Source organism: Lepeophtheirus salmonis, chromosome 7, assembly GCF_016086655.4.
Source record: "Lepeophtheirus salmonis chromosome 7, UVic_Lsal_1.4, whole genome shotgun sequence".
Classification (NCBI taxonomy): Eukaryota; Metazoa; Arthropoda; class Copepoda; order Siphonostomatoida; family Caligidae; genus Lepeophtheirus; species Lepeophtheirus salmonis.
Window position 1 is genome coordinate 15929026 of NC_052137.2, and position 25184 is coordinate 15954209.

The following is a 25184-nucleotide window of genomic DNA, read 5'->3' on the forward strand; positions in this document are numbered from 1 at the left end:
TTGTGATGTCTGTACCAGGTAAAGGCTGTATAAGGAAATTGTACAACTTTAATTTCTACATCATCAAATGAATTATTTAATTACAACAGTGATCATTGATCATCCTAATAACCAACTTTACATTGATACAATTGTTTCATTTTGATCTATTAATCGGCATTATAGTTTATATATAATATAACCCTGTGCTTCTGAACTTTATATTGTATCACGGAATACTTATATTTTAGTAATTTATATTAAAATAACCAAAAATTACACCATTAATATATCTAAAATCGATATATGGAATATTGAATTATTGCATTATCCTTATCCCAAGTACTCTAAATCCTTCTTTTCCATTTATTGATCTCATTTTTGGTTGCAACTTGTAAAATTTGCTTATATACGACGAACTATTCATCATAATTTAAAATTGTACTCAAGACATAATTAGCCCAAAGTTCATAGACATATTTGAGTCCATTTAAGTTTGGTCAACTAAAAATTTTAATGGTCTCAGACCAGGATTTTACAAACAATAACAATAAATTTTGTTTTTCTTTTTCTAAAAAATTATCTTTGGACTAAATCCCTGCATATAATCGTTTTATTTACAATATTCAGGGGAATATCAGGATCTCGTTATTAAATAATTTATAAAATTAAAAAAAAGTAAAAATTAAGTATTTATCTAAATATATTTATAAAGAATTAATACCTGTTTGGCTAGTCTTACACATACAATATTCTCAATCCTCATTTTCTTTATAGTAGCATCATCAATAATAGTGCACAGTTTGTTTGCTTTTAGAGCCTGGAGAAATTGCAGTTTAAACTCCGTAATCCAATCCCACTAGGCATAAAAACTTAGATATTAAGTAATGAAAGAACTCACTTTTGGTTCAGCTGGAGGTATTATAATAGTTTTTAGAAGCTGTTTTCACCTCTATTTATTTTTATTTTGTTTCATTATCATGGCAAACTTTTGAAGCAAAGATTGGTAAGTCTACAATTTTCTAACCTTTTTATTCAATATTTCACCCTCCATTCTAAATCATAGCCTCCATACGAGGACTAACATAAGTATAACGGCCCTTTATGAAGTCCAAGGACAAGTTGTCCACTACTACATGATTACAACCTTTAGAGGATCGCCATTCGGGTGAGAAGACTTGTTTGTCTTGTCCTGGAAGGCGCACCCAACAACGAAGTCCAGGGGGTTCACGTTGGGTGAGGATAAAGGCCAGAAGTCTGCTGGCTAGAAGGCAGCCATGATTTCCTTGCGGAAATGCTGCACCTTCTTGGAACCATGCTCTTCAACCATGGGAAAACATGCTACCATATAACCTTGTAATAGACGTCCATGCTGACATTCTCGTTGGCTTTTAAGAAGTAGGGAAGCATCTTGTCCACTGTGAAGATCTTCTTGTGGGAGATCCACTTATGTGTGGATGAGATTGCACACCCTCTGCCATTTTGCTAGTTGCTCAGACATTTTTGATCGCACAAAAACACATCAAACATCAAAAGCTTCTTGTCAGTTCTTTCGAACAGCACCAAGTACAAAATTGTCATAATTATTGATCTCAATCTAAAAGGTCTCGAAAAAGATTCTAAGTTTTGTGTTCTCACCCTGTATATGTATATATGTAAGCTTGTTTGACAATATATTGGTTGTTTAAACAAAATGGCATATGTTCAGAATTTTTTTTATAGCAGCTCTATGTCAGTATAAAACCCACATATTTTATATTAAAAAAACATTATCATTCAGGGAGGTTTATTACTTTGCCAGAAGACGACGCCACTCTCTGTCCCTATTTTTACAAATGAATATAAGAAAACAACGCTTATGCTTCATCGCTATAGTGCATTGAACTAATAAAGAATGTTCGTTTGCAGTCAAAAATAAATATTTTCAAAAAATATTTTTTGCAGAATATTTTATAAAATTAATCTAATTTATTGTCCATCTCTTGAGTTTTTGTTGGTGCAATTTATAAAAATCAGTTAATTGCTTCAGTTCTTAACATACAAAAAATAGGGATTCCAATTCTTTTTCATATTTAAAAATTTAAAAAACTATTTAAACGCAAAATAACTCCAACATTAACGATTTTAGATTGCTGAAATTTGTGCCATCAGATTTGGTGTAATACAGGAATTCAAAATTAGTTCAATTTAGTCAAGCCAAATAATTGAAACTTTATTTATTCAGGAAAACTCAATACTCAATACTTTGCAAAATTTCCAAAAAATAATTATTTATTCTTTTGATTCTATACCATCATAAATTAAAATATTTTGTTCAAATAATTTTACATAACTTTATTGAACAAAGAGTATCTCTAAAACTTTTTTATGAAAGTTATTAAAATAGAAAAAAAAATCACAAAGTTTTAAAATACAAAAAATGGAAAATGTGAGACATCACTTATTTGATCTGATTTTTAAAAGTTTTGTAAAAGAAAACTAAAAATGTGAACTATAATTATAAAAGAAAGAATATACTTTTTTGATCCATGAAACAATTTTTATTATCTTTCGGAATAAGGAAATTATGTTGCTGTACTCAATATTATGAGGATTTCCCGTAGGTGTAAAACACAGAGAAATTCTGTGAAAATTATATAACAGGAGATCAACCCCACTACCTATCTATATATATTCAAGAGCTTAAAACGGCGTAATCAATTTTGTGTATATCTACTTATGTAGGTTTTCGTCATAAATTAATATCCTTACATCTCTCGATTAAAATAATCTTTCCTTAATAGGCAAATATATTTTTGTATGAATAGATATTGTATGAGTTAGTAAAAAATAAGTTTAAATGAAGTTAAAAATGCAATATAAATATTTGCATATTTTCTACTTCCTTTATAGATAAAAAACCAATAATTATAATATCGATACACATAAATAAACAAGTGATTTAAAATGTGAAAGGAAGGCACACAACTGTCTATATAAACCATTTATAGTCTACCCATGTACATACAATATAAAGGGATGTTTGTCTCTCGTGATCTCATTTTCCCGGGATTTGACACCTATGGAAAATCCCCGGAAATCTCAATGATTATATTCATGTTATTATATTTAATCCACCAAAAAATAGCTTTTTTATCACTTTTTTTATTGCAGGTCGGATGAAATTATGGAGTTCAAAAAAGTAAGACCCGTAGGCTTTATTAAAAACAATCTCACCACTTTTTTTGGTAATGATAAAATTAAAAAAATGAGAATTAAGAATAAATGTGCTTATGATATATTATTTCAGTAGAAAGTATAGCTATGAAGACTCACTGGAATCCAATATTTACCGGGGGTTTAAGCCTAAGAGAAGTTCCTGGGAAATACAGTATTTCATTCTTAAAGTTTCATTATAAATTTTTGATATAATCTGGGCAAGGAGGTTATTAAAATTAGACACCAACCAACAAACCTAGTCAATTTTTTTTTTTTTATTAGTCATGTGACAAATTTACTAGCCCAAAATACTACAAAATAAACTCCTTATGGGACATTGACATAAGTTGATACTCATGATTTGAATACAATATTATCATTGTATATGCAGTATTTCAGGGACAAAATTACTTAGAGAAACGGGTTATTTACAGGCCACCTTGTACTAGCCAAACTGTTTTTTTACTAGCTGAGGGTTAAATGGCTAGCGTGTCTATCGAGCCTAATACTCGTATATAATCCACCAAAAATAAGCATCAGCATTTTGTACAATTTTATTATTTTTGTTATAGGTGAGACAGGTGAGACTCTTTGACTTCTGCTAGCGACTGAAGGTGGGAAGGGGGTTTTCCAGTCTTCATGTGGTTCATACAAAGCCAAAAAGCATACTGGCTAGGCTCATCAGCTCCATCAAAGCAAATTCGGACGTCTCAATGGCTGCTCATGCTCCGATGAGGTCTATGAGTGGTAGAACGGTGGTCAGGGCAAACAAGGACTACTTTTGCTTGAAGTACTACATCTGATGAAGGCTTCACTTCCTTACGAAGAAGATGAAGTACACAATGTTGAAGAGATTGAATAGACTCCACCAAATTTTGAAATCAAATCCAGGTATCATAAGCTATTTAGTGTTGAGTCAAACTTCAACTTGGACACCACCTACAAACCAAAGAATTACCGCCGGCCGGAAAAAAAAAAAGAGATAATGTTCTTCTTGTGATGAAGACTAATTTCTCGTCCAAGATAATGGTTTTTTACTTGATCATTCATATACTCTGCAGATATAAGGTTAATATATATTCAATACTGAGCACGTATGTTGCCAAAACTGTCTTGTCAGTTCCACGTCGTTATCAAAGCTGATAAGTGGCTTTCTAACAGTCCTCACTTTAACCCATGTGATTTGTATTTGTGGCCAGAGCTGAGGAGGAAGGTAAACAAACATCCCCAAAGGTCCATGAGATCCTTCTACATACTTATCTGTGAGGAACACGTCCTGCTTCAACAAGAAAGATGTAAGAAAGGCCTGATCAGCGTTTATGTTCCTTAACAGTTGGGGATCAATTCCGAGGGTGATCCTATTGAATGATACAGCAGGAAATTGTTGAATTTAAATTTCATACATGATAAATTTTGTCCTAAAATGACATTCACTTTTATTGAAACTTACTTGGAAGGATTGTCTATATACTTCTACCTACTCCTGTATGTACTGGTAAATGCATTGGTTTATTACGAGTAAATAGAAAATGAATAGTGGATAATAACATGGTCCATATATACAATTATAGATTGGAGTTGCCTATGTGGATAAGAGGTATCGGAAATCGAAGTATAGATTTATTTGAAGTGCATCTCACTACTCTGTGTATGTGGGTATGTTTATAATAATTATTATCTGTCTATACACAACATATATAGGTACATCGATTAGGACATTACAATAATATATACAGTATATTTGGTGCATCAACGTAAAAACAATCTCATGTACGAGGGGGGTCTGAAAAGTCTCCAATCTCAACGTGAAGATGGACACACTCATAAATATAAATTAGTCATATCTATTGTGCATCTATTGACAGTTACTCAACAAAGTTTCAGCCATTTGACGGACAATTGTTTTGTAATAGTCGATTAAGTAAGTTGACGTGAGTGTTTTCGTGAAATGGAAAAAATGGAGTATCGAGCTACATTCAATATTTATTTAAGAAAGTGTAACCTTTGAATAGATACGAACTAGTCTCAAAAGTATCTCAGAGTATCGTAAGAGTGTAGAATTACAAAGAGACTATCTTAAAAAAAAATAGGAATATGTCTTATATCTTTGTAAGGTCAAAAACTTTTTAGACCACCCTCGTAAATCCCAATGCCAAATATTTGGCTTTACTCTGAAGAAAGTTTTACAAACTTGATCAAATACTATTTTCTTGAATATTGAGAATAAAGCCTCAATCCTTCACCTTCTTCCTGAAGCCCATACAAAACTTACAGATGTAGTCTCCTAACAAGGTAGTCCATGCGGCCTTGATGGTGGACTCCAAAGATCTTACAGACCCATGATGCTTGTTGCAGGCAGTTCCATCAACCTTTTCATACATAGAATAATCCAAAGGATTAAGAAAAGTAAAACTGGGACGTCACATGTTCTAGGAAAATGTTCTCCTTCAAAAGAAACTTTGCTCTAGACAACCTCTTCCCCTCTGTGGCTGTCGTTAAAAGATGTGTATTCCCCTCTGCTCTTGATTTTGCTCCAAAATCATCCTTAATGCTTCTTCTGAACGTAAACTCGCTCAAATTCATCATCTTGTCCATACCATGAATTGTCCTCAATGGATTTTTAGCAAAGCGGGTTTTCACAAGCTTAATCATGACCTCTGTTCATGCGGTTCGCTTTCAGCCTAGCTAAAACTTTTTGGCAATGGATCCTTCGTTTTCAAGTCGCTTTTTAATGTCATAAATACCCGTCTAGCTAATCCTGATACCATTGGAAATCTTGGTTAAGGTCATTTGGCGGTAAGATAACCAATAATTTAAGCTATGGCTTAGAACCTGTTTTTGCTTAACAATACATATATTGGCCCTGTAATGGCCTCTTTCAAATAAAATATAGTCAAATCCTGATAACAGAAACTCTTATTTTGCAAATGAAAAGTTGACTATACCTGGATCTTTCTTGTGTCTAAAGTAGGTATACAAAAACGCAATATTTTTACAATTAAAATGAAATATTTACTAGTTTGAGCCTGTCAGTTCCGCAAACACATGCGGGGAGGGGGCGCATTTGGACACAAAATGATTCTTATGTATAGTCCATGTTTTGTTCGTAAAATAGTTTAAAAATTCAATTTAATAATGTTGTTTATAATTTATATTTGTCTATTTAAATTGAATGTAAAAGTACCTAACTTATTCCAGAACAATAAATAAAAAGACCCCCCCCCCCAAAAAAAAAAAAAAAAAAAAAAAAAATAAGAATATTACGTGGTGGCCTCCTGTGTTTGTTAAAAATAGTTTAAGTTCCTTAGAACTAATCCTGAACAGGTATTGTGGACGGTGATACTCCCACAGTTACGCCTTATTTGAGGAAAATAAAACAAATTGTAAAGATACTAATTGCTAAAGTTCGGGAAATCAAATAATCATACCAGTAAGCAATCAACATATTTCTACTTAACAATCCTTTCAATATGTAACCAAACCAAATTTGTGATTTATAAATTTTTTGATTTTTATTGATGTTTTTTTTTAATCACAAATAAAAAAAAATAATAGTAACTTTTGTAAATGAAACCCCTTTTTACCCATGTCAATAAAACCAACTACCTCCTAACTTACCTTAAGTGAAGATTGCTTAATACATACATATACCAACTACAAAATAATTTTAAAATTACATTACCTCCAATTAAATTAGCATCTTACATAAAAGCCAATGCTTTAATAGGCCATAGGTACTTCAAAATATAACTAAAGTAATATGTCAAATTAGTTATACAATGTCACTATTTGGTTCTATTGAACATATTCAATTCTCCGATGTGTTCCTTTTGAATTGCAGCAATCCAAGACTAACTGACTAATTAATGCAATCTTCTCTTCACTTCTTATTTTTAATGGTAGAGTTTTGAACAAAGATATTACTACTTGAAAAAACGGCACAGCAGCAGACACAGGAGAAGGAAGATTCAAAAGTTTATTTTTTATTTATAAGATTTTATATATACAGTATTTTGTTACACATTTGTATTTTTTTAGGAGGGGGGGGGGAACTTATGGAATGTATTCGTATTGATTGAAAAGCTATGATAAATTTATTTAAAAGGAAACATGCAAAATAAAAAGGTCTTTGCCTATTTACAATTTGTACCTATAAAAAAGGAAAAGTCCTCTTGGGAATAAGTCATTTCAATTTTTTTTATCAGACTCAGGAACTCCTATGAAGTTGATATCACAAAATGGAAGAAAACGTTGATCTTATATGGATTTGTTACTTCATGTTCCTTCTATGCGAAGTATTTAATGTTGTAAAAAGTTGGTATCTTTAGAGAAGGTTGAATATAATTCCTTATTTATTATGTATAAAAATGACTGTATATCAATTTCTCATATTCTTATTGTGATCATCAATTTTTGATTCTTTAAGTCCAAACTTTCGACAAAATCATAGGTCTAATAAGAATAGTTTCTTTATAGAAATTGACAATAATTTGTTGGAAGATATGAATGTAATTCAACCTAAATTTTGGACAAAACTTACACAAACTTGTTTTTGTGTTGATGGGCACCATATTTACAAAGACTTTATTTATTATGTTATACGTACACAATATGACGTCCACCTAATTAGATACAAAACAAAAGTATATATGTATTGGTTTATTGGTTTCAAGAAGCAAATCCTTTGTCAAAAACAAGCACGTTAATTATGTACTTGAATTACTTTCTCCTTCTACTCAACTGTTTATGGACTCAGAAGGAGAAAGTATTCTTCCTCCATTACATATCAAATAAACTAAGCAATACAAAAAAACTACTGCATGATGAGAGAGACCTGATTAAGTATTCAAATAACTTTTAACTATGAGTAAAAAAATATATTTTATATTAATAAAACAAAATTTATGTTTTTGTATGATAAACAGTATATTATAAATATATAATTATGCAAGACGTTAAAATTTAGTCGTATTAATGAACCATCGCAGAAGTGTGCATTAGAGCGTTTTGAATTTCTATTACGCCGAGTGCAAAAAAGCTAACTTATGGTATGCAAATTACCTATTATAAAAAATGGCATTGTCTTACGAGGTCATCTTTAGGTCCCACAACTCGATTAAACTATGAAAAAAGGCAAAAACTCGTTACAAAAGGAATTTACATACTAAAGAGACATTTTTGGTTCATTTGAATAATTAATTTTGATAAGCAATTATTTATCCTAAAAAATATGTTTTAATTTTTTTTTAATTTGTCCTACTGAACAAAGAAAGACAAATAAGTTGGAAATATTCAATTCTCCACTTTTACCGAACATCCTTCTTTTTTTTTTTTGTTACATTTTCCGAAAGGAAATATATTTTGTTAGTTTATTCTCTCTTTTTGCTCTATAGGGTAGCTTTAGAAAAAAAACTTTATAAATCTTTTTTATAAGTTAAAATAATTAAATACCCTAATTAAAAACAGTATTTCCATCCTTATTGACGAAATAAATAACTTTTGTCTCCTTTGAAACTTTGAATTAGATGTGTCACATAAAGATGACATCGTAGAAAAATTAAAATTAAAAAAATAAAGCACCATAGTGTACAACAGGGTGATGCAATTTCTCCAACATTATCAGAATCAACATAACTTTATTTTGGTACTGATGCTTGGTAAGTTGAACACAAATACAAAACCTTAGCAAATTTGGCTCAAGTTTACCTTTAACATAATTGCAATTTCTAAACGGGTATGAAGAATTTTTTTTAATAATTGGGCTTATAAAAAAGATGTTTAACTGTGTGGGGTTATCAACATACTAAGTTTAAATTGATACTAATACTAATTATACAAAAGTATATTCTAATGTTTTATAAAGTTTATCTTCTTATTTATGATGACCTCACATATCCCCCAAGACGACAAATACCATAATATATTAAATTTTAAATAGCAAATAGATGATTATAAAATATTAATATTAAGTCAATTTCAAGGAGATTCAGGTTGATACGTTTTCAAAAGCGTCTATTATGTATTATTTTCTTTTCTTCTATATCAACAAAGTAGAATCTTCAATCTTTCCGAGTCTTAGTAATTACTTCACGTGTGTCCCATATCTTTTTATTATTTTGGATCCTAACGTAATCTCCAGGAAAGAAAGGGCTTCGATTAGTAGATGTGTAATCGTAGAGTTTTTTTAGTTTTGAGAGGTCTTCCTCTCTCTTTTTCACCCTCGCCTTCTCAAAATTGGGAGGCGACAGACGATTGTAGGCAATGATGGGATCCGAGTTATTTGTTAGTAACTAAATAACCGTTGGGCTGGACTGATTCCGTCAGATCGGGGTGCATTTCTCAATTCCAGGAGTGATGAATAAAATGAAAACTGGTCATTAGATTTTTTGAGGATCATTTTCATCATTTGACGGCAGCCTCTGTATGTCCATAGGATTGGGATGAGTGTGGGAATGCGAGGTTATCTTTGTAGAAGTCACGAATTCTGTGCAGAATTTTATTCCCCCGTCAGTTCGAATATATATTAGAAGTCCTCAATCTTCAAACAACGTCAACATGATATGAGTACCTTACTTAGTTGAAGTATTTTCGTTTTTGCTACGATGAATAGCAGTCTACGACGACGAAATATGTTTTCCCATTAACCTCAATTAGGTCGGAAGGCATGGATTCAAAGGGACTTGACACTAAAGATTGTTGGAGCGATTCATATATTCAGAATATATCACATTAATTGATGTAAGCAGTGATGTAAATCGTGTCTATTCTTTAACTGGCAGGTTTTTTTAAAATTGGTAATCTGAAGACTAAATTTTCTATTCCTTAGCTGTTATATAACTTCTGAGTAGGGAAACAATTTTTCTACAACATTCAATTCTATTAAAAACCTTATTAAAAATTCTTGTATTCTTATGAAAGACAGATAGTAAAAATAAGGATTTATTCCGAAATTATAATTAAAAGTCAACTTTTGGACACAAAGTGGAGTTGAAGATCGACATCGAAGTAAAGATGTTGTTTGTTTCCTTCTACCTCTCTCCCCTATTCACAGCTGCTTATAGCTGATCTCTAATGATGATAGCCAAGCCGCACTCTTCACAGCTGCTTATAGCTGATTTAATCATCATAGCCAATCTGCTCTCTTCAAAAACATTCTTCAAATTGTTAGGACAACCATGTTGACTTTTGTTCTTTTAACACACCCCATATAAAGATGATTTTCATCACTAAAAATGAGTATTGAGTAATTATGTATTAATGCGGTCATAAGAAACGAAGAAAATCACTGAGGATTTCTTGAGGATCTATATTCTATATTATTAAAACAAAATTTGTCATTTGCTTACGCCTAATTACTCCTGGGAATGCGAGGTACTAAAATAGTATTACACATTTTTTAAAAGTATACTTAACAGAGTTTTGAATAAAGATTATGCACATAACGATTTTCACATACATATTTTTTGTTTTTACCCTCCTTGTTTTTTTTTGCTTTCACATGTAGCAAAAATAGCCCTAATATTTGAAAATATGTACATTTCTATAAAAGCTATATTAGACTTATAAAAATCAAGTTCTGAATTAAGCAGTGTTTTCTTTTTCTTTAACACATTCTGCTTTTGACATAGAAGGATTATTAAAAGTACTTAGGCCTCTGTCTTAAAAATATAAGAAATAGCATGAAAAGACACTTGTTTGAAGCAAAAATAATATCCCTTTATTCACAAAGTTTTACATTTTCCATGTTCTTACATTATATATACACACCATTTATACAAACATTTATCAAGTTTCTCCAAAATGAGGGCCAGAACTTTCTCAATAATCAACAAAATTTGAAGTTTTTTTGCCATGGATTAAAATGATATGTTTTTCATTAATTTTAACCCAAAATATGAGAAAGCCCTTCAGAGCCTAAAATTTATCAGTGATGTGTTATTTTAGTAACAATAGTTTTTAGTTTTTTCAACAATTGCATAATTTGGTGTTAATTTTGCCTTGAAAGATCAAATATTAACAAAAAACTACACTTGTAGGTGCATGTTTTTTTAGATTCAGAAAATATTCAAACTTTTTATTTATCTTTTTTTAAATATGCTTTGTAAGAACAAAAAAAAAATTATAAAGAATTGATTTTTTTTTTTGAAAGTCTAATAAATCCTTCATTTTTTATCTCAATGGCAAATGATAGTTTGTTCTAAAAGAAAGACAACTTCAAAATAATAAAGGAGTACCTTATAAAATATTTTAGAAGTGATTTAAGATTTGTTGCTTGACAAAATATTTTTGTATATTTAATAAGTTATTATAACATAAGTTCTGAACGTTAATGGAGGTACTGAGCCCAGCAAGCTTCATCAGTGCATTCACCGAACCCCTTAGTGATCGGAAAATAAAATAGGAATTCTTCAGAACATAGTTATATTATGTTAGTACACAAAATGAACCATGGATCAGGTGGAAAAGCTGGTTCTACATCAGTTTTTCCAGCATGATATTCGTCATCTTCAACGCAGCTGGTATTACAAGTGCTTCACCAGTGGTGTACATAGTCTGCCCTGCTTTGCAATGAGGTAGGCAACTTCCTATAATGCTGTGAGGATTGGTTTGTCGATGGGTACAAAGCCGAGAACAGACAGAGTAGCCTTTTTATTAAATTTGACTCTCTTTTCCTTGATTTCAGCAAGTGTTGTGTTATTGAATTTCCTATCTCCATGTAGCTTTATTAAGTGATCCTACAGTTTGACCGGTGATAGACTAGAATTAATCAGATTGGCAGCATATACCATGCATTGATGACGCTAACTCCCATTATGTTCCCTGATACACATGAATCCAATTGTGCGTATTTGACAAACCACTTTTTTTTTGCTTGACATAGTCAGTAAGAAGAGATTGAAAGATTAAAATAAAATAACGTACAAAGACTACAACAAAAAGTGGACTTCTGACCACACCAAATTCCCTGCAGCAGAGATATAAAAGCTTAGCAGTGTGACCTGATCACTTGAAACAAATGGTGTGACAAGCGGAGTATAACACCACAAATAAACACAAAAAGGGTGTACTTATTTTCTATAACACATTTTTACTAAGACAGTAAATAATTGTAATCTAACAAAAAGACGAAACTTTTTTGAATCTCAGAGTGGGTCTACCCGTGTTGTTTTTTCATGGTGGTATCCCCCCACTCTGAGCGATGCCAGGCTGTGAGGGCATAGTCGTACTGAAAGTAGGTCGCCCCGTCGAAAGTCGCGTCAGTGAATGCAGGGTGTTTGTCGAACCCCTGAGAGTGACTCACCGAACCCATGTTATAAGCAACTTTATTTAGGCATAAAAATAGTATATACAATATTGCCTTCTGTAGACTACAAAAGCAGAAATTTTGTGATATAAAGGTATTTTTAAGTTATTAACAATCAGGAATAGATTATGTCAATTGGACAGCAAAAATTGTTGACTATTACAATTATACATTATAATACACTAGGACGTGCCTGTATTATATATTTTATTTCGAATTAATGGTTTTGAAATAACTCCAGAATTTACTAAAACTTGTCGATAAACAACATTTGAAGTCATTTCATCCCTTGGACATTATAATTAAAAATATGTTCCTCCTTCAACCATTATTAATATAAATACCAAGCCTAACTCGCTAATTTTTTTCTCAATTCCAAATTTTAAATCGTATTCAAAATACGTTCTCCCTTTTTCCATTCGTACGATATTTCGTTTATTTGGATTTTGAATTTCTTTCATGCATTTTCAAATCAACAAGCCATACCTTAAAAAAACTTTGAGACACAAGAAATATATTTTGTTTTATAGAAAAAATTGAACGTATCTGTAAAAACAACAATCGTACCCTCCAGAGCCCAGGAATCTGGTCTGATCAGAATAAACCATAGCCTTAGGTATGTAATTCTTAACAACTTTTATTTTATCTTTAAAGTCTGCATCTGTCTCCGTTTTTGAAATAATTAAACTATGTGCTTTTATTAGAGAACGTATAATCATGTAACCATAACATCATGTTATAGTAGTTATTTTAGGAAATACGATCGATTTGAAGGAAATGTGGTGAAAAGTTCCGGCCTTTAAAAAAAAATACATTTTTTTTTTCATATAAAATTTGGTATGTATAACTTTAAACATATAATTTTTTATTCACTTTATGGAGCAGAGTCCCCATTATCCTTTTCAAAGCATTGCTTAGCTTATGGGGTAGCTTGTTTCTATCAAGGAGTAGTGTCAAAGTAAAACACGTAATTTATTTTATCAATTGTTTCTGAAAAAACAAAAGTAGTGTCACACTTAGCACAATAACTCACGAGCTTAATACAGATTGTCCGGAGTTTTCAGGGCATGTGATATACATTAATTAAAATAAATATACTTACAATGAACAAGCAGTCCCAATGTATCTTGAATTGCTGATTTTTCTAAATCTGGATTTTCAGATCGGCAAATTAGGGTTTGATCGTGGTCTTCTACCTTTGGTGTGTACTGAAGAACTGACGTAAAGTTATTAATCTGCAATAACAGACAATATTATGTGAGTTTTTTTTATTTATATAAATAGCATACATATAAACTCTCGAAAAAAATATAGTTTTATTAAAAAAAAGTGATTTGGATATTTCATTTTATTACCCATCTAATATGTACATAAATTAAAATGATCCCATAAAACTTATCAATGTTTGTCACTCATTGCTTTATAATAATTTAAAGCTCGTTTTCTTTGGAATATACAACATATAAAGGGCTATGTCGATATTATATAATTTCAAAATATATAAATATTTGTTTCTGCAATTTTTCGCAATAGGCACATTTGTTAATATGAAAAAGAACTGTCGTGTTGTTTTTTTTTACCTTTGTACACCATAAAATAAAAGGGATAACAAAAGGGAAAAAAAGAAAAAAAAACTAGCAAGAGGGGAGCTCATTAATCAATTCCTGTCACAAAAAACAATTTTTCAATTCCATCAACCTTTTATGTAGTACAGTACATATTAAGTATAATATACTTCTACGAAGGTATGTCTCGTTAAACATAGATATATTTGTGAATATAAGTATATATATGTCATAGGTATATATTAGAATGAGGATAGTGCTCGTCAACGGATAACGATTAACCTTTTTTTAGCACTGTCCAGTAGAGTGATGCAATTGCCTCCGAAATAAAAAATCCATTTCAGAATCAGTGGAACTTAATTTTTCTATGGTGGCTATGTTAGAAGAACACAAATACAAAATTTTAGCAAATTTGGTTAACGTATACCTCCAGCACAGTTGCAATATCTAAACACATATGAAATAATTTTTTGGTTTGCTTTATTTTGAAAAAATGTAATCAAATAAAATATTTTATGAACAATAAAAAATTATTGGTTTTATATAATTTTGATTGTGACTCTAGTTTCTTTGATTGTAGAGAGTAATAAATTATCGCACATAGACCGTTTATTAAATAAAAATACACTATTTAAGTTCAGTATCGAAAATATAAAGAGGTCAACTTGTCTTCCTTTTTTTTGTTTACTAATTATCCCATTAAAATAATATCTATATAAATTTACCATGTAAATATTGTATTTATATTCTAACATACACATATCAAAACACAATTACAACTAAAAAGTCACAAGTCAAATTCTACTGCATAGTTCATAAAAATGTATCCCTTTGTTTCAAATATGTATACCCGAGTGACAAATTTGTAGATACAGCGTATAGATTGTTCATTATTAGCATTAGTCAATATTTGAGTATTGGGTTAAACTTGTCTTAGCCTTTCTCATTATGTCTATTGCATTAGTTACTTAATATGTGCACTAAAGGTTCTGATTCTCGTTTGGATATTTTACTTGAGACGCCAAGGCCCGAACTGGATCTTGACTCCTAACATGGAATCAAGTTTTGCTATCTTATATGGGAAACTTGGAGAAATTAAGGAGTGAGGATGTAAGAAAATCTACCAAAATATCACAAATGACTGCAAATTTTGTTGTCGAAGAAGCATTAATACATTACCAAAAGGCTCGAATTATTACAATCGCCAGGATAAAAATGGCTGAAAGGGTTGAATCTCTCTACAAAGAAAATGCTCATTTAAGAAAATTAAATAGCCAAAAGTGAATTAACTGCCTAGAAATTGTGGTACCTAACTGAAGAACTAGTACCATTAGCATCGTTTTGTGATCAAGTTGGAAAAGACATCAAAGCAAAGATGGCTTCAAAATTACTGACTTTAGAAAAAAGACACTTCAGTAAAAGGCATGGCTCAAAATATGGAACATTGACATTACCACAGATTCCAAAAGACATGTATATGACTTGGATTTATTGAGGTTTTTTGGTGAAGATTACTGATCTTTTTTTTTTATATCAGGAGGCTAGACAAAAGCTTCTTGTTGAAACAAGTGAAAAAAAAAGGAAATAAAATCTTGACTTTTCCATAAGTAAAGAAAAAATCGATGACATGTCTGTGGTTAACGATGGACAATTTCATTTTCGGAAATACTGGAGTTTACCTGTGTCATACTTGCTTCAATCCTTTTCAGTTTCATTAACTTATATAATTATGTCTGGGAAGTTGTAAGTAAATCATTTATTACTCGAATAATATTAAAAGTTGTGTTTTATGAAATGAGACTCCATATGAAATAAATAAAATGATGATTATATAATATCGTAATAAAATAATTTAAGAAAAAAAGAAAGATCATATTTTTATTTCCCCTATTTTTAAATCATGAAAGAAAGGAAAAAGTATAAGTTAAGATTAAAATAATACAATTACTTCATCTGACCCAAAACTTGTCTTTGAAGTCCTTATTCATAGATCAGCTGTTTAGTTTAGATTAAATACTCTTAAGCATAAAATGGAAGATAAAAGAGTGGAGGTTCTAGTCAACGGCAGTCACACCAACATTATGAACATGCTCTTAGTCGAAAACTCTAAGATTTTTATTTTAATAACATTCTACAACTTTTACTAACACTGTGTATATACTGAGGAGGGACCCAAAAGTTTGAGTAATGTGAGTAAAATAAAAGAAATGTGATTTTTATTAAATCAAGAAAATACAACTCGAAACCAATTCGTGAATTGTTTAAATGACATATTTAGCTATATTTCTCATTTGCACACAATAACAGACTTGCCACACCAGTGAGTAGATTGAAAGCTCTTCGGAGCGAATCCAAATTTAAATGTGAGGTATGCTAGTCATTTTTCTCCAAGACAACCCTAAATGCACAGGTCTAAAGGAGGGGAACAATATTGTTTAAACATGATTAATAAATATTAAGATTCTTGAATTTAGACATAAGTGTTAAAAATATAATGGTATATTAAATACTTAGTTAACTGTTTATTAATAATCATTTTGTAGGTACTAAGTTTAACCAAATAAACATGTGAATGCTTCATAATCACTGGTCAGCAAAATTATTATCTAGTCCTTGCATGTTATTGATATCAATGTAATGATACTAATTTTGAAAGTCTTGAGTATTGAGTTACTTACAGAGAAAGGAGCCCTCCTTCTTTGTAAGTAACTAAATACCGGCGTTCATAATTCCCCCCCAAAAAAAAAAAAAGATTAAAGCTAGAATTTCATTGAAATATATTATTATTTACCTTCAACAGAAAGTCGATACAGTTTAGAAAAAGGGACTAGAAACTTTATAAATCCCTTTATAGAGTTTATGCAAAAATGATATATATTGGATAAATATACAGTGGCTCAAAAATATCTACCATTCCGTAAAAAACTTAATAGTTTTTACAAAAAAAATTCAAAAAGAGTTTTAAAAAGTGTCAATATTTACTTCATTGACTTTATTTTTAACTGTTGCAATTATTCTAAAAAATAGTATTAATACTTTTGAACAATTGCATTTCAATTTAAAATATATTAAGTTAAGTAAAAAGTTCTGAGCATTTTTTGCTGAATTTTTTTTGTAAGGTATATCATATAATTAATACATTCAATTTTTTTTAAGCTTAAATTATGCTTAAAGGTTGAGCGTACATTTGAAAAAGTTTGATAAATTATTCAGTAGTTTCTACAACCAAGGTAAAAAGGTGGAAAAGCAGCCCCAAAATAATTGTGCTATTTTTGGACCCTATACAGTATCGAATGCAAGAGAAAAACGGTGCTTCCAAAGGTTCTTGTCTTTTAATATTGACCCCGAACTTGTTAATAAAACAATGGAAATCGTCGGGTTGACCTTATATCATTGTCCTGGAATTGAAAATTAGCCAGAACACCGTTAGGAAAAATCTATATGGATAATCTTAAATATGTTAATTTTATTGTTGAAATAAGTGAAAAAATGTACAAATCTTTTTATTTGACTATTTTATGGTTAACAAATATTAAACTAATTTAATACCAAAAAAATATTATTATTTTACTCTAGGTAAATATTAATATAATATTTAATGAAATGACAGATATGTGTTCGTAAGGACCTTCTACAGTACAAAAAAAAAAAAAAAAAAAAAAAGCTTCAGCTTGTTGAAAAACAGTCCGGGCATCTGCCTCACTCTACTATATATACAAAATTATATTTATGTAGTCAATTATGACATTTTTTATTTATCTTTTTTAAAATCGCTTTTTTCAATTATAATATTTATTTTGATTAATGTCTGTTAAAATATTTATGTATATACATTGTATCTTTTTGTATATAAATATTTTTTTTGCACATCTAATTAAAAACTCTCCGCTTGATGTAGAATCAAAAACTTATTCCCTATTGTTTCTTTCTTGACCACAAACTTCCGTTTCCTACTTTGTGTTTTTCTTTGTAAATAACAAATACAGAAATAATGACTTTTTTTTTCTTTAATATTTTTAAGAAACAACTTTAATAGTATTCAGAGAAATAAATAGATAACTTTTCTCTACTTTTAAAGTCTACTTTGTACAAATGATGTATGCCTTCCGTCCCCAGGCACATAACTACGTGAGAGGGTTTGCTACAACCCTTGACTATAATATTGTTGTCCAGTTTGTAGAAAAAAAAAGTTTTTTTTTTCAAAACATGAATGTATGTTATCAAAATTTAAAAATTGAATAAAACTACTTGTTGTAAAAAAACAAAAAACAATACTAAATTTTGGTTTTGCAGAAAAAGTTATTTTTCTGCAAAAGTCGTTTATCAAATTGCTCGTTTCTAAGAAATAGGTCAAAAACATTCATTCAAAATTGTCAAAGTTTTGTCAAAAAACCCCTATTCATAAACTTTACTGAAAGGTCTGTCTACAAACACTAGATCATACTGGAATTTTTTTGATTACATTTTACCACGTGTCAGAGAGCATTACTAAAAATTATGATTCAAATTCATGTTGTTCCGATTTATTTGCCACGGATATAAATTTTGATTATTGAATATAGGTTCATTTTATAATGTGGATGCTTGAATAAACATTCCATAATTTAATTATATTATCGTCATAACTATTAATGGGCAAAATGTAAAAAAAAAATGTTTTAGAATTATTAAAGGAAAACACATTTTATAGATTGTTTTTAATGATAAAGTTAATTCCTTCAAAGATGGTTGCTTGTTAACATCTCTCTTGCTCTAAAAAAGAATTCAATTTTTTAGTGTATTTAAAAAAATATATATCATAAAACAATAATAAATATGTTTAAATATAATTTCATAATATTTTTCCATTATTATAAAGGTTGAAGGTTCTTGTCTGGAGTACTACAGCTTAGCTGTCTATGAACATACTGCTGATGTAAACAAAAGTTTTAATTCAGTTTTACCAAATTATCTTAACACTCTACAAAATATCCATCCCTATTCATAGCTTCAATCATTCAATTCTTCTCAAGTAGTAATGTTTGTAGAGACTCTAAGGCAAGTGGGGAAATAAAGACCTCCTTACCAATATTTATATAAAATAATGGTCGTAGTGAAGCTTTTGGTCCGCTAGAGAATTTAGAAATTATAATTTATGTCGTTGTTGAACTCAGAGTAGAATTAAGGATATACATGGGGGTAATTTTTGACAATATTCTTCGTTATTTCCTCCTCCACTTCCTTTCTTGTCACAAATGATAGTAGCTGACGTAATTACATTTAAGATACTTTCTTCTATTACATTCTTCAAATTGCCTGGTTATAATTTTGATTTTTGATTTCTTCTTTTTTTTTACATGCCCAAAATACACTAGATTTTCATCACTAGAAATCCTCCATTCTCTTATTTAATTTATGAATATAGTACATAAAGTCGTAAATCTTAAGCATTTTTAAGGATAAGTGAATTTTTTTCTGTATTATACAATAAACATATGTATAAAATTTCCCTAGAGTGTTTTCTCTAATATAAGTATTAGATATTTTCATCCATTCTATGTATGGATATAAAAGGCCTTATTTTATTAAACCTTAAATAGTATCTATGACATTTTTTTTAAAAAAACTAATACAATTTTTTAAAAGCTTATATTGAAATACTCTTTAAAAAAGTACAAAAAAATCCTGCCTCAAAATGTATTACAAATATACCATAATCATATAAAAGAATACAAAAAATTATACTCTTAACTTCTGTGAACAAAAAATAAAAAAATACAGAACATAAATGTTAATCTGTCTTATAAAGCATTAGTGAAAAAAAAAAGTTATTTTCTCTAATGAAAGAAAACCCCAAATATTTTTTTTTATTTTTTTGTTTTTGTTTAAAGAAGTATAATAGGGAAATCTTATTTGGAAAAAGGCAAACGATTTATATGAAGTACATATGTTTAGAATGTTTAAAAACATTTGATTAGACGAGCGCAATACTTTATTAGTTTCAACGTAAAAGTGTTTTTTTATATTTTCAAAAGCTTCATTTATTCTTAAAGAGACAAAGTATAAAGTAATCACTAATGTGTATGCTCATGAAAGAGAGAGTATTAACTATTTATCACTAATTTTAATATTCAAATGTATTTATGGTTATTTTTTAGCATGGCGACTCCTCATATTTCATACATGAATAGAAACATACTACTCACTTTGATTTCCATTTCCAAAACTCTTTCTCCGATGAGCCAAGTGAAAGCTGTTCTGGGCGAGGAACCACGGGATGAGCATTGAAAGAAGGTTTCCTTTTCTGCAGATAAATGTGTTTCCTTCTTATGAATCCAAACAGCAGTGGGAGCCACTATAAAGAAAAAAAATATGTCATATAATTGATCCAAGTGCAAATTGTAGGTTGAATTAAACCAATTGCATAATAAACGGTAAGTTTCTTTTTTTAAATATACAAATAAAAAATTCCTTAATCGAGTATACAACCAAGATATGTTCCAATAAAAGATTGATTTATGGTTAGGGAACCGATGAAAGTTACAACAGCCTATTTTTTTTTTTTTAATCATTAAAACAAATATAGCCGCAAAATTCACATCGTAATGGGATAGTATTATGTTTATTATTTTGACAAAAATTGATAATTTTTGTCAACTTATCTTCAGTACCAAATGGTCCATCAAAATCTGAACACTTTTAATTTTAAACTTCAAAAAGTTATAATTAATTAATTGAAAATATTAACACTATGAATAAATGTCTCTTCTGAGCTCCCTTAATCATTTGGAATAACAACGCTTAGCGGTAATTATGGCTTCTAAGTAGCGGGGAAAGGCCTGGCACATGGAACTCTGGATATAGTCCTCTGTCATGACGTCCCAATTAGAAAATTTAGAAATATCAGTATATTACTTCAATTTCTAATATTTAACATGGGACAATTTTCATGTCATTTTCAAAATTTTAAATTTGCCAAACTATTTGAACGCTAACAACTCCACAGATAATAATATTCAAGAGCTAAAATTGGCGGCATCAGATTTTTTCTTATGCAAGACTTCCATATTAGGGCAGTTTGTTCAAATCAAGTTATTGGAAGCTGATTTACTCCAGAAAACTAACATTTTTAAGACTATTGCAAAATTGCAAATTTCTCATTATTATAAAAACTAATCATCTACAACTTTTTATAATATATGTTTTCAATTTAGTTTTAAATTTTCGGTATAAAATTATCCTCTGTCTAAAAATTTTCAATGAAAAAGTTATTAAAGAGAAACAAAAATAATTGAAAATATCACTGGATATTAAAATACTGAGGATTAATGTATGGCCTCTGGGGAACGCCCTCTATTTGATATTATTTTCAATACATTGTAAATCAAAACTAAAATGAGTACTATCATTATGAAACATACATAAAAATACCTGCATTAATGTTACTTATTGCCTTTTGGAAATAAGAAGTTTTGTTGTCATACCTTATAAAAATAACCTTAAAAAATTATACCAAAACCGTAAAAACTGTAATCCGTTTCCACATCGATGTACATTGTGTATATGTCGATGATATACATATGTGAAATATTTATTTTCTACATTTGTTGGCTCTAACACTAAAGAACAACTCATAATGAACGGAAAAAGAGCTTTCTAATTTCCTCACAATCAGTAGAGAGGAAGTAAAATTAGAAGATATCCGCAATGATGAAAAAAGAAGTAAAATACCCTTAAACACTGCATATCTTTATAAAGCCCTTGTTTCTGCTTGTGATTCATTTTAAATATGAATGTAAAGGCCTACATTTCGAATATTGAAATGACAACATTAAAAATAATAAGACGTTACATTAAATTGCAATAGATGACGAATAAAAGTGGCATTCTAATCAAAAAGGAAATATAATCATTTGAACATATTAATGGAACCATAAAAATAAAATATTTATGATATATTTTTAACACGACATAGTTGAATAAAGTGTTTTTTTCATCTCCTGGCAAAATGGTCTTTGAGTGAAATCCTACAAAATATTATTTATCTCGTTAGGAAATAATAAATACTACATCGTTTGTTCTCAGCAAAATGGAAAGTTGGAGTCAAATTTTTTTAACAACAAGAGGAGTGTCTTCCCATTTTGTAATAAAGCGAGCGAGACTACTGAACATCCCTTCTGGACCTGAAAGCTTTTAAGAGAAAGATATGAGAGGATCTGATATGAACAGCTCAAAAATTTTGGGGCTACAACTGATATAAACTTATTTTTAAGACACTATTGTGGGAAGGAGGAAGGCTAGGTAAACGTCATTATTATCAAAAGCCAATAAATATATATATGCAAAGAGACTACAAAAGACTTCAATCTCACAGATATAGTCCCCATAATTAATTTCTACATCAAAGTTATATAAGGAATTGACTAACTCTTCAGTAAATAAAAGACTACATGACTAATAACGTTACATTTTAAATTGTTCTAATGTTAATTTTATCCTTGTTTTTGGTTTTGATATTTCATATAGTACCACTTTTTTGCTCTTTTCTTAGTATTAAAAATTTATATTATGGCGTGTGTTAAACTTTTTGCTTTCAATTATGATGAAATGTTTGTATTTGTTGCGTATAAAGTCACGCCAGCTGGCCAAAAAATACTGTAAATTTTTTATAAAAATATTTTATGGTAAAAACCAATTTTAAGCAAGGCTAGACCATAATTTTCTTCATTTGCATTTGTTTCTTCATCACTAAAACTGCGTTTTTTTAAATTGCAGAATCTGATCTTACCTCAATAAATAAACTATTAAAGTGAGAGTACCGATATGGAACAAATGGAACTCTAGATACCTACAATAAAAGCGGTATTTATACAGGTGAGTTCTGAAGGGATGGCTAAAGGGGCTTTAGTTCCCCAAAATAAAATGAATTTTTGTCTTGATCAAGAAAAAAATATCGTTTAGGATTCAAAAATTAAATGAAAAAAAAGACATAAAACTCACATTTTTTGTAACAAAAATTTGAATCATAACCTTTAGTTTTGACAAAAATTTTAAATAAAAAACACAATTTTAAAAATAATTACAAAATTTAAGTGTATATAACATACATTTAAAGAAGGATCTATGACTCATATGGAAAAAAAGGATGTCGATAGACTTCCAAGTATCTATGTAGAATTCCTTGGAACAGTTTACAAATCCTTAACTGACTCATATACAATAATGAGTGTGTTATTATTTTTTTTTTTGTGTTGATTCTTCGTCCTTCTTTTTTTTTTTTTTTTTCATGCATCAAACTTACATTTGTATATAGGTACGGAGAGTCAACAATAAAATAATCTTCAACATAAATTAAGAAAAAGAGAAAACAACCCAATTTTTATATACTTCATACAGACCCATCAGACAGATTTGAGTCAATTCTATTTAAATTTCTGGTATAATTTCAGATATACAAGAATTTTATCTATAATTTTAAGCCTTTATTTTATTTAAGAGACTTATATTGAGCCTGATATGACCCTTTTCAAATAACATATGCTAATATCTCCTGCTTGTTTAATATTGATCATTTTTCGGCCTACCCAATAGGTTAATAAGATTAGTTTGTTGATATATATGAAAAATAATTTATGAAAGAATACAAATTTAATCTAGACTCATTTTTGAAAAAAAAACACATTTTAGCTTGCTTTTGTGATGACGTGCCACATATGTTAATATATTTGTATTACTGTATACAAAGAGATAAAAACATATAAGATTGTTGTTCTATTAAAGTTTTATAAAACAAAATATTACGGTAATTTGTCGGACATCATTAATTATTAAATTAAGCTTAGAATGAAAAGTTGTTAAGACTCTCAGAAATCCCAAGAAACAAAATCTCGGGAGGGAACCCCTAATACATACTCGTACATTAAAAATAAGAAGAAATGTATTTAATTTTTTTTCCTTAATCATATCTACAAAAGAACTTACAAAATTTTTTTTACTTACATTTAATTTATCTATAGTTCAAATTGAGCCAGTTTCATTTTATATACTTGAATACACATATACTTTATGAATACTTTTGTAGTACATATTTTCTTCTTTCAATCTTACATATGTGTGTACATTAGGGCAGTTAGCTTTTCAACTATTTTCGAATTTATATTATAGATAGTGCGGAACAGTTGTGATAGGATATGAGAAATACCTATGAAAAATTTCATTGTCCAACGAGGTCATTGTTAGTTGTCACATCTCGATCAAATTATGAATAAAAAACAAAAACTCTTTACTTTGTAAATAGTGATACTAAGAAGAATTTTTAGTTATTTTGTGTAAAATAATTTTCATAGACATGTTTTAAGCTATAAACAGAATATAAAAAGTGTTTTTTTACAGTTTAACAAAAAAAAAAAAAAAAAAAAAAAGTTAAGGAAATGTGATGATCCGTGTATATTACACATTTTTTTTTTTTTTTTTCCATTTTCAACAAGAAAGATAATTATTTTATGTTATTCTCTCATTTTGCTCCATTGGGCAGCTTTCGAAAAAAAAACTTTAAATATAGTTTATATAGGTTAGAATAATGTTCATCATAAATAGTAAGTGCAAAATTATAATTAATGTTGTATTTTTATCTAAATTGACGAAATAAAAACTTTGGTCTCCTTTCAAACTTTGAATGAGATCTGCTACCTAAAGATGACATTACAGGGAAATGCCATTTCGCATATAGTTTTTTTTGAGCATATCACAACTTTTCTAAACTAGTCCTAACTGAAATTTGAAAAAGTTGAAAAACATACTACTCTAATGTAGGTATGTAAATGCAAAAATGTTGTTATCTCTCTCGCTATATATATATCTATATAGAAAACTATGTAAATAGTTGTAAATAACATGCGTTTATCTTTTTATTTCCTTTCCATACAAGGTGTTTTTGTGCCATGTACATCTATGAATATTTAACTTTCAAAAAGTGAATGTTGAAAAATGGTTTTGAGAGGAGACATATTTAAAAAAAAATGTTTATCGCAATTCTCTTTTTATTCATTATCAATTATTAGTCAAGCATTAAAATTTACATATACCATATTCATATAAGTATATTGTACAATATGCATCATCATCGACAACATTCCAACGTGAAGACATGCACTATGTAA

At 29.4% G+C, this 25184-nt stretch overlaps 1 protein-coding gene across 1 annotated transcript in view; it reads right to left on the reverse strand.

The window, feature by feature from the left end:
- The window catches only part of LOC121121663 (protein turtle), a 403438-nt gene that overhangs the window by 133518 nt on the left and 244736 nt on the right, over positions 1-25184 (reverse strand). Inside the window, exons 7-8 of the mRNA XM_071889943.1 lie at positions 20232-20380; positions 13584-13716 (exon numbers count right to left, since the gene is read on the reverse strand). Coding sequence (XP_071746044.1) covers positions 13584-13716; positions 20232-20380 — 282 coding nt within the window. The remainder of the gene's footprint in view (positions 1-13583; positions 13717-20231; positions 20381-25184) is intronic.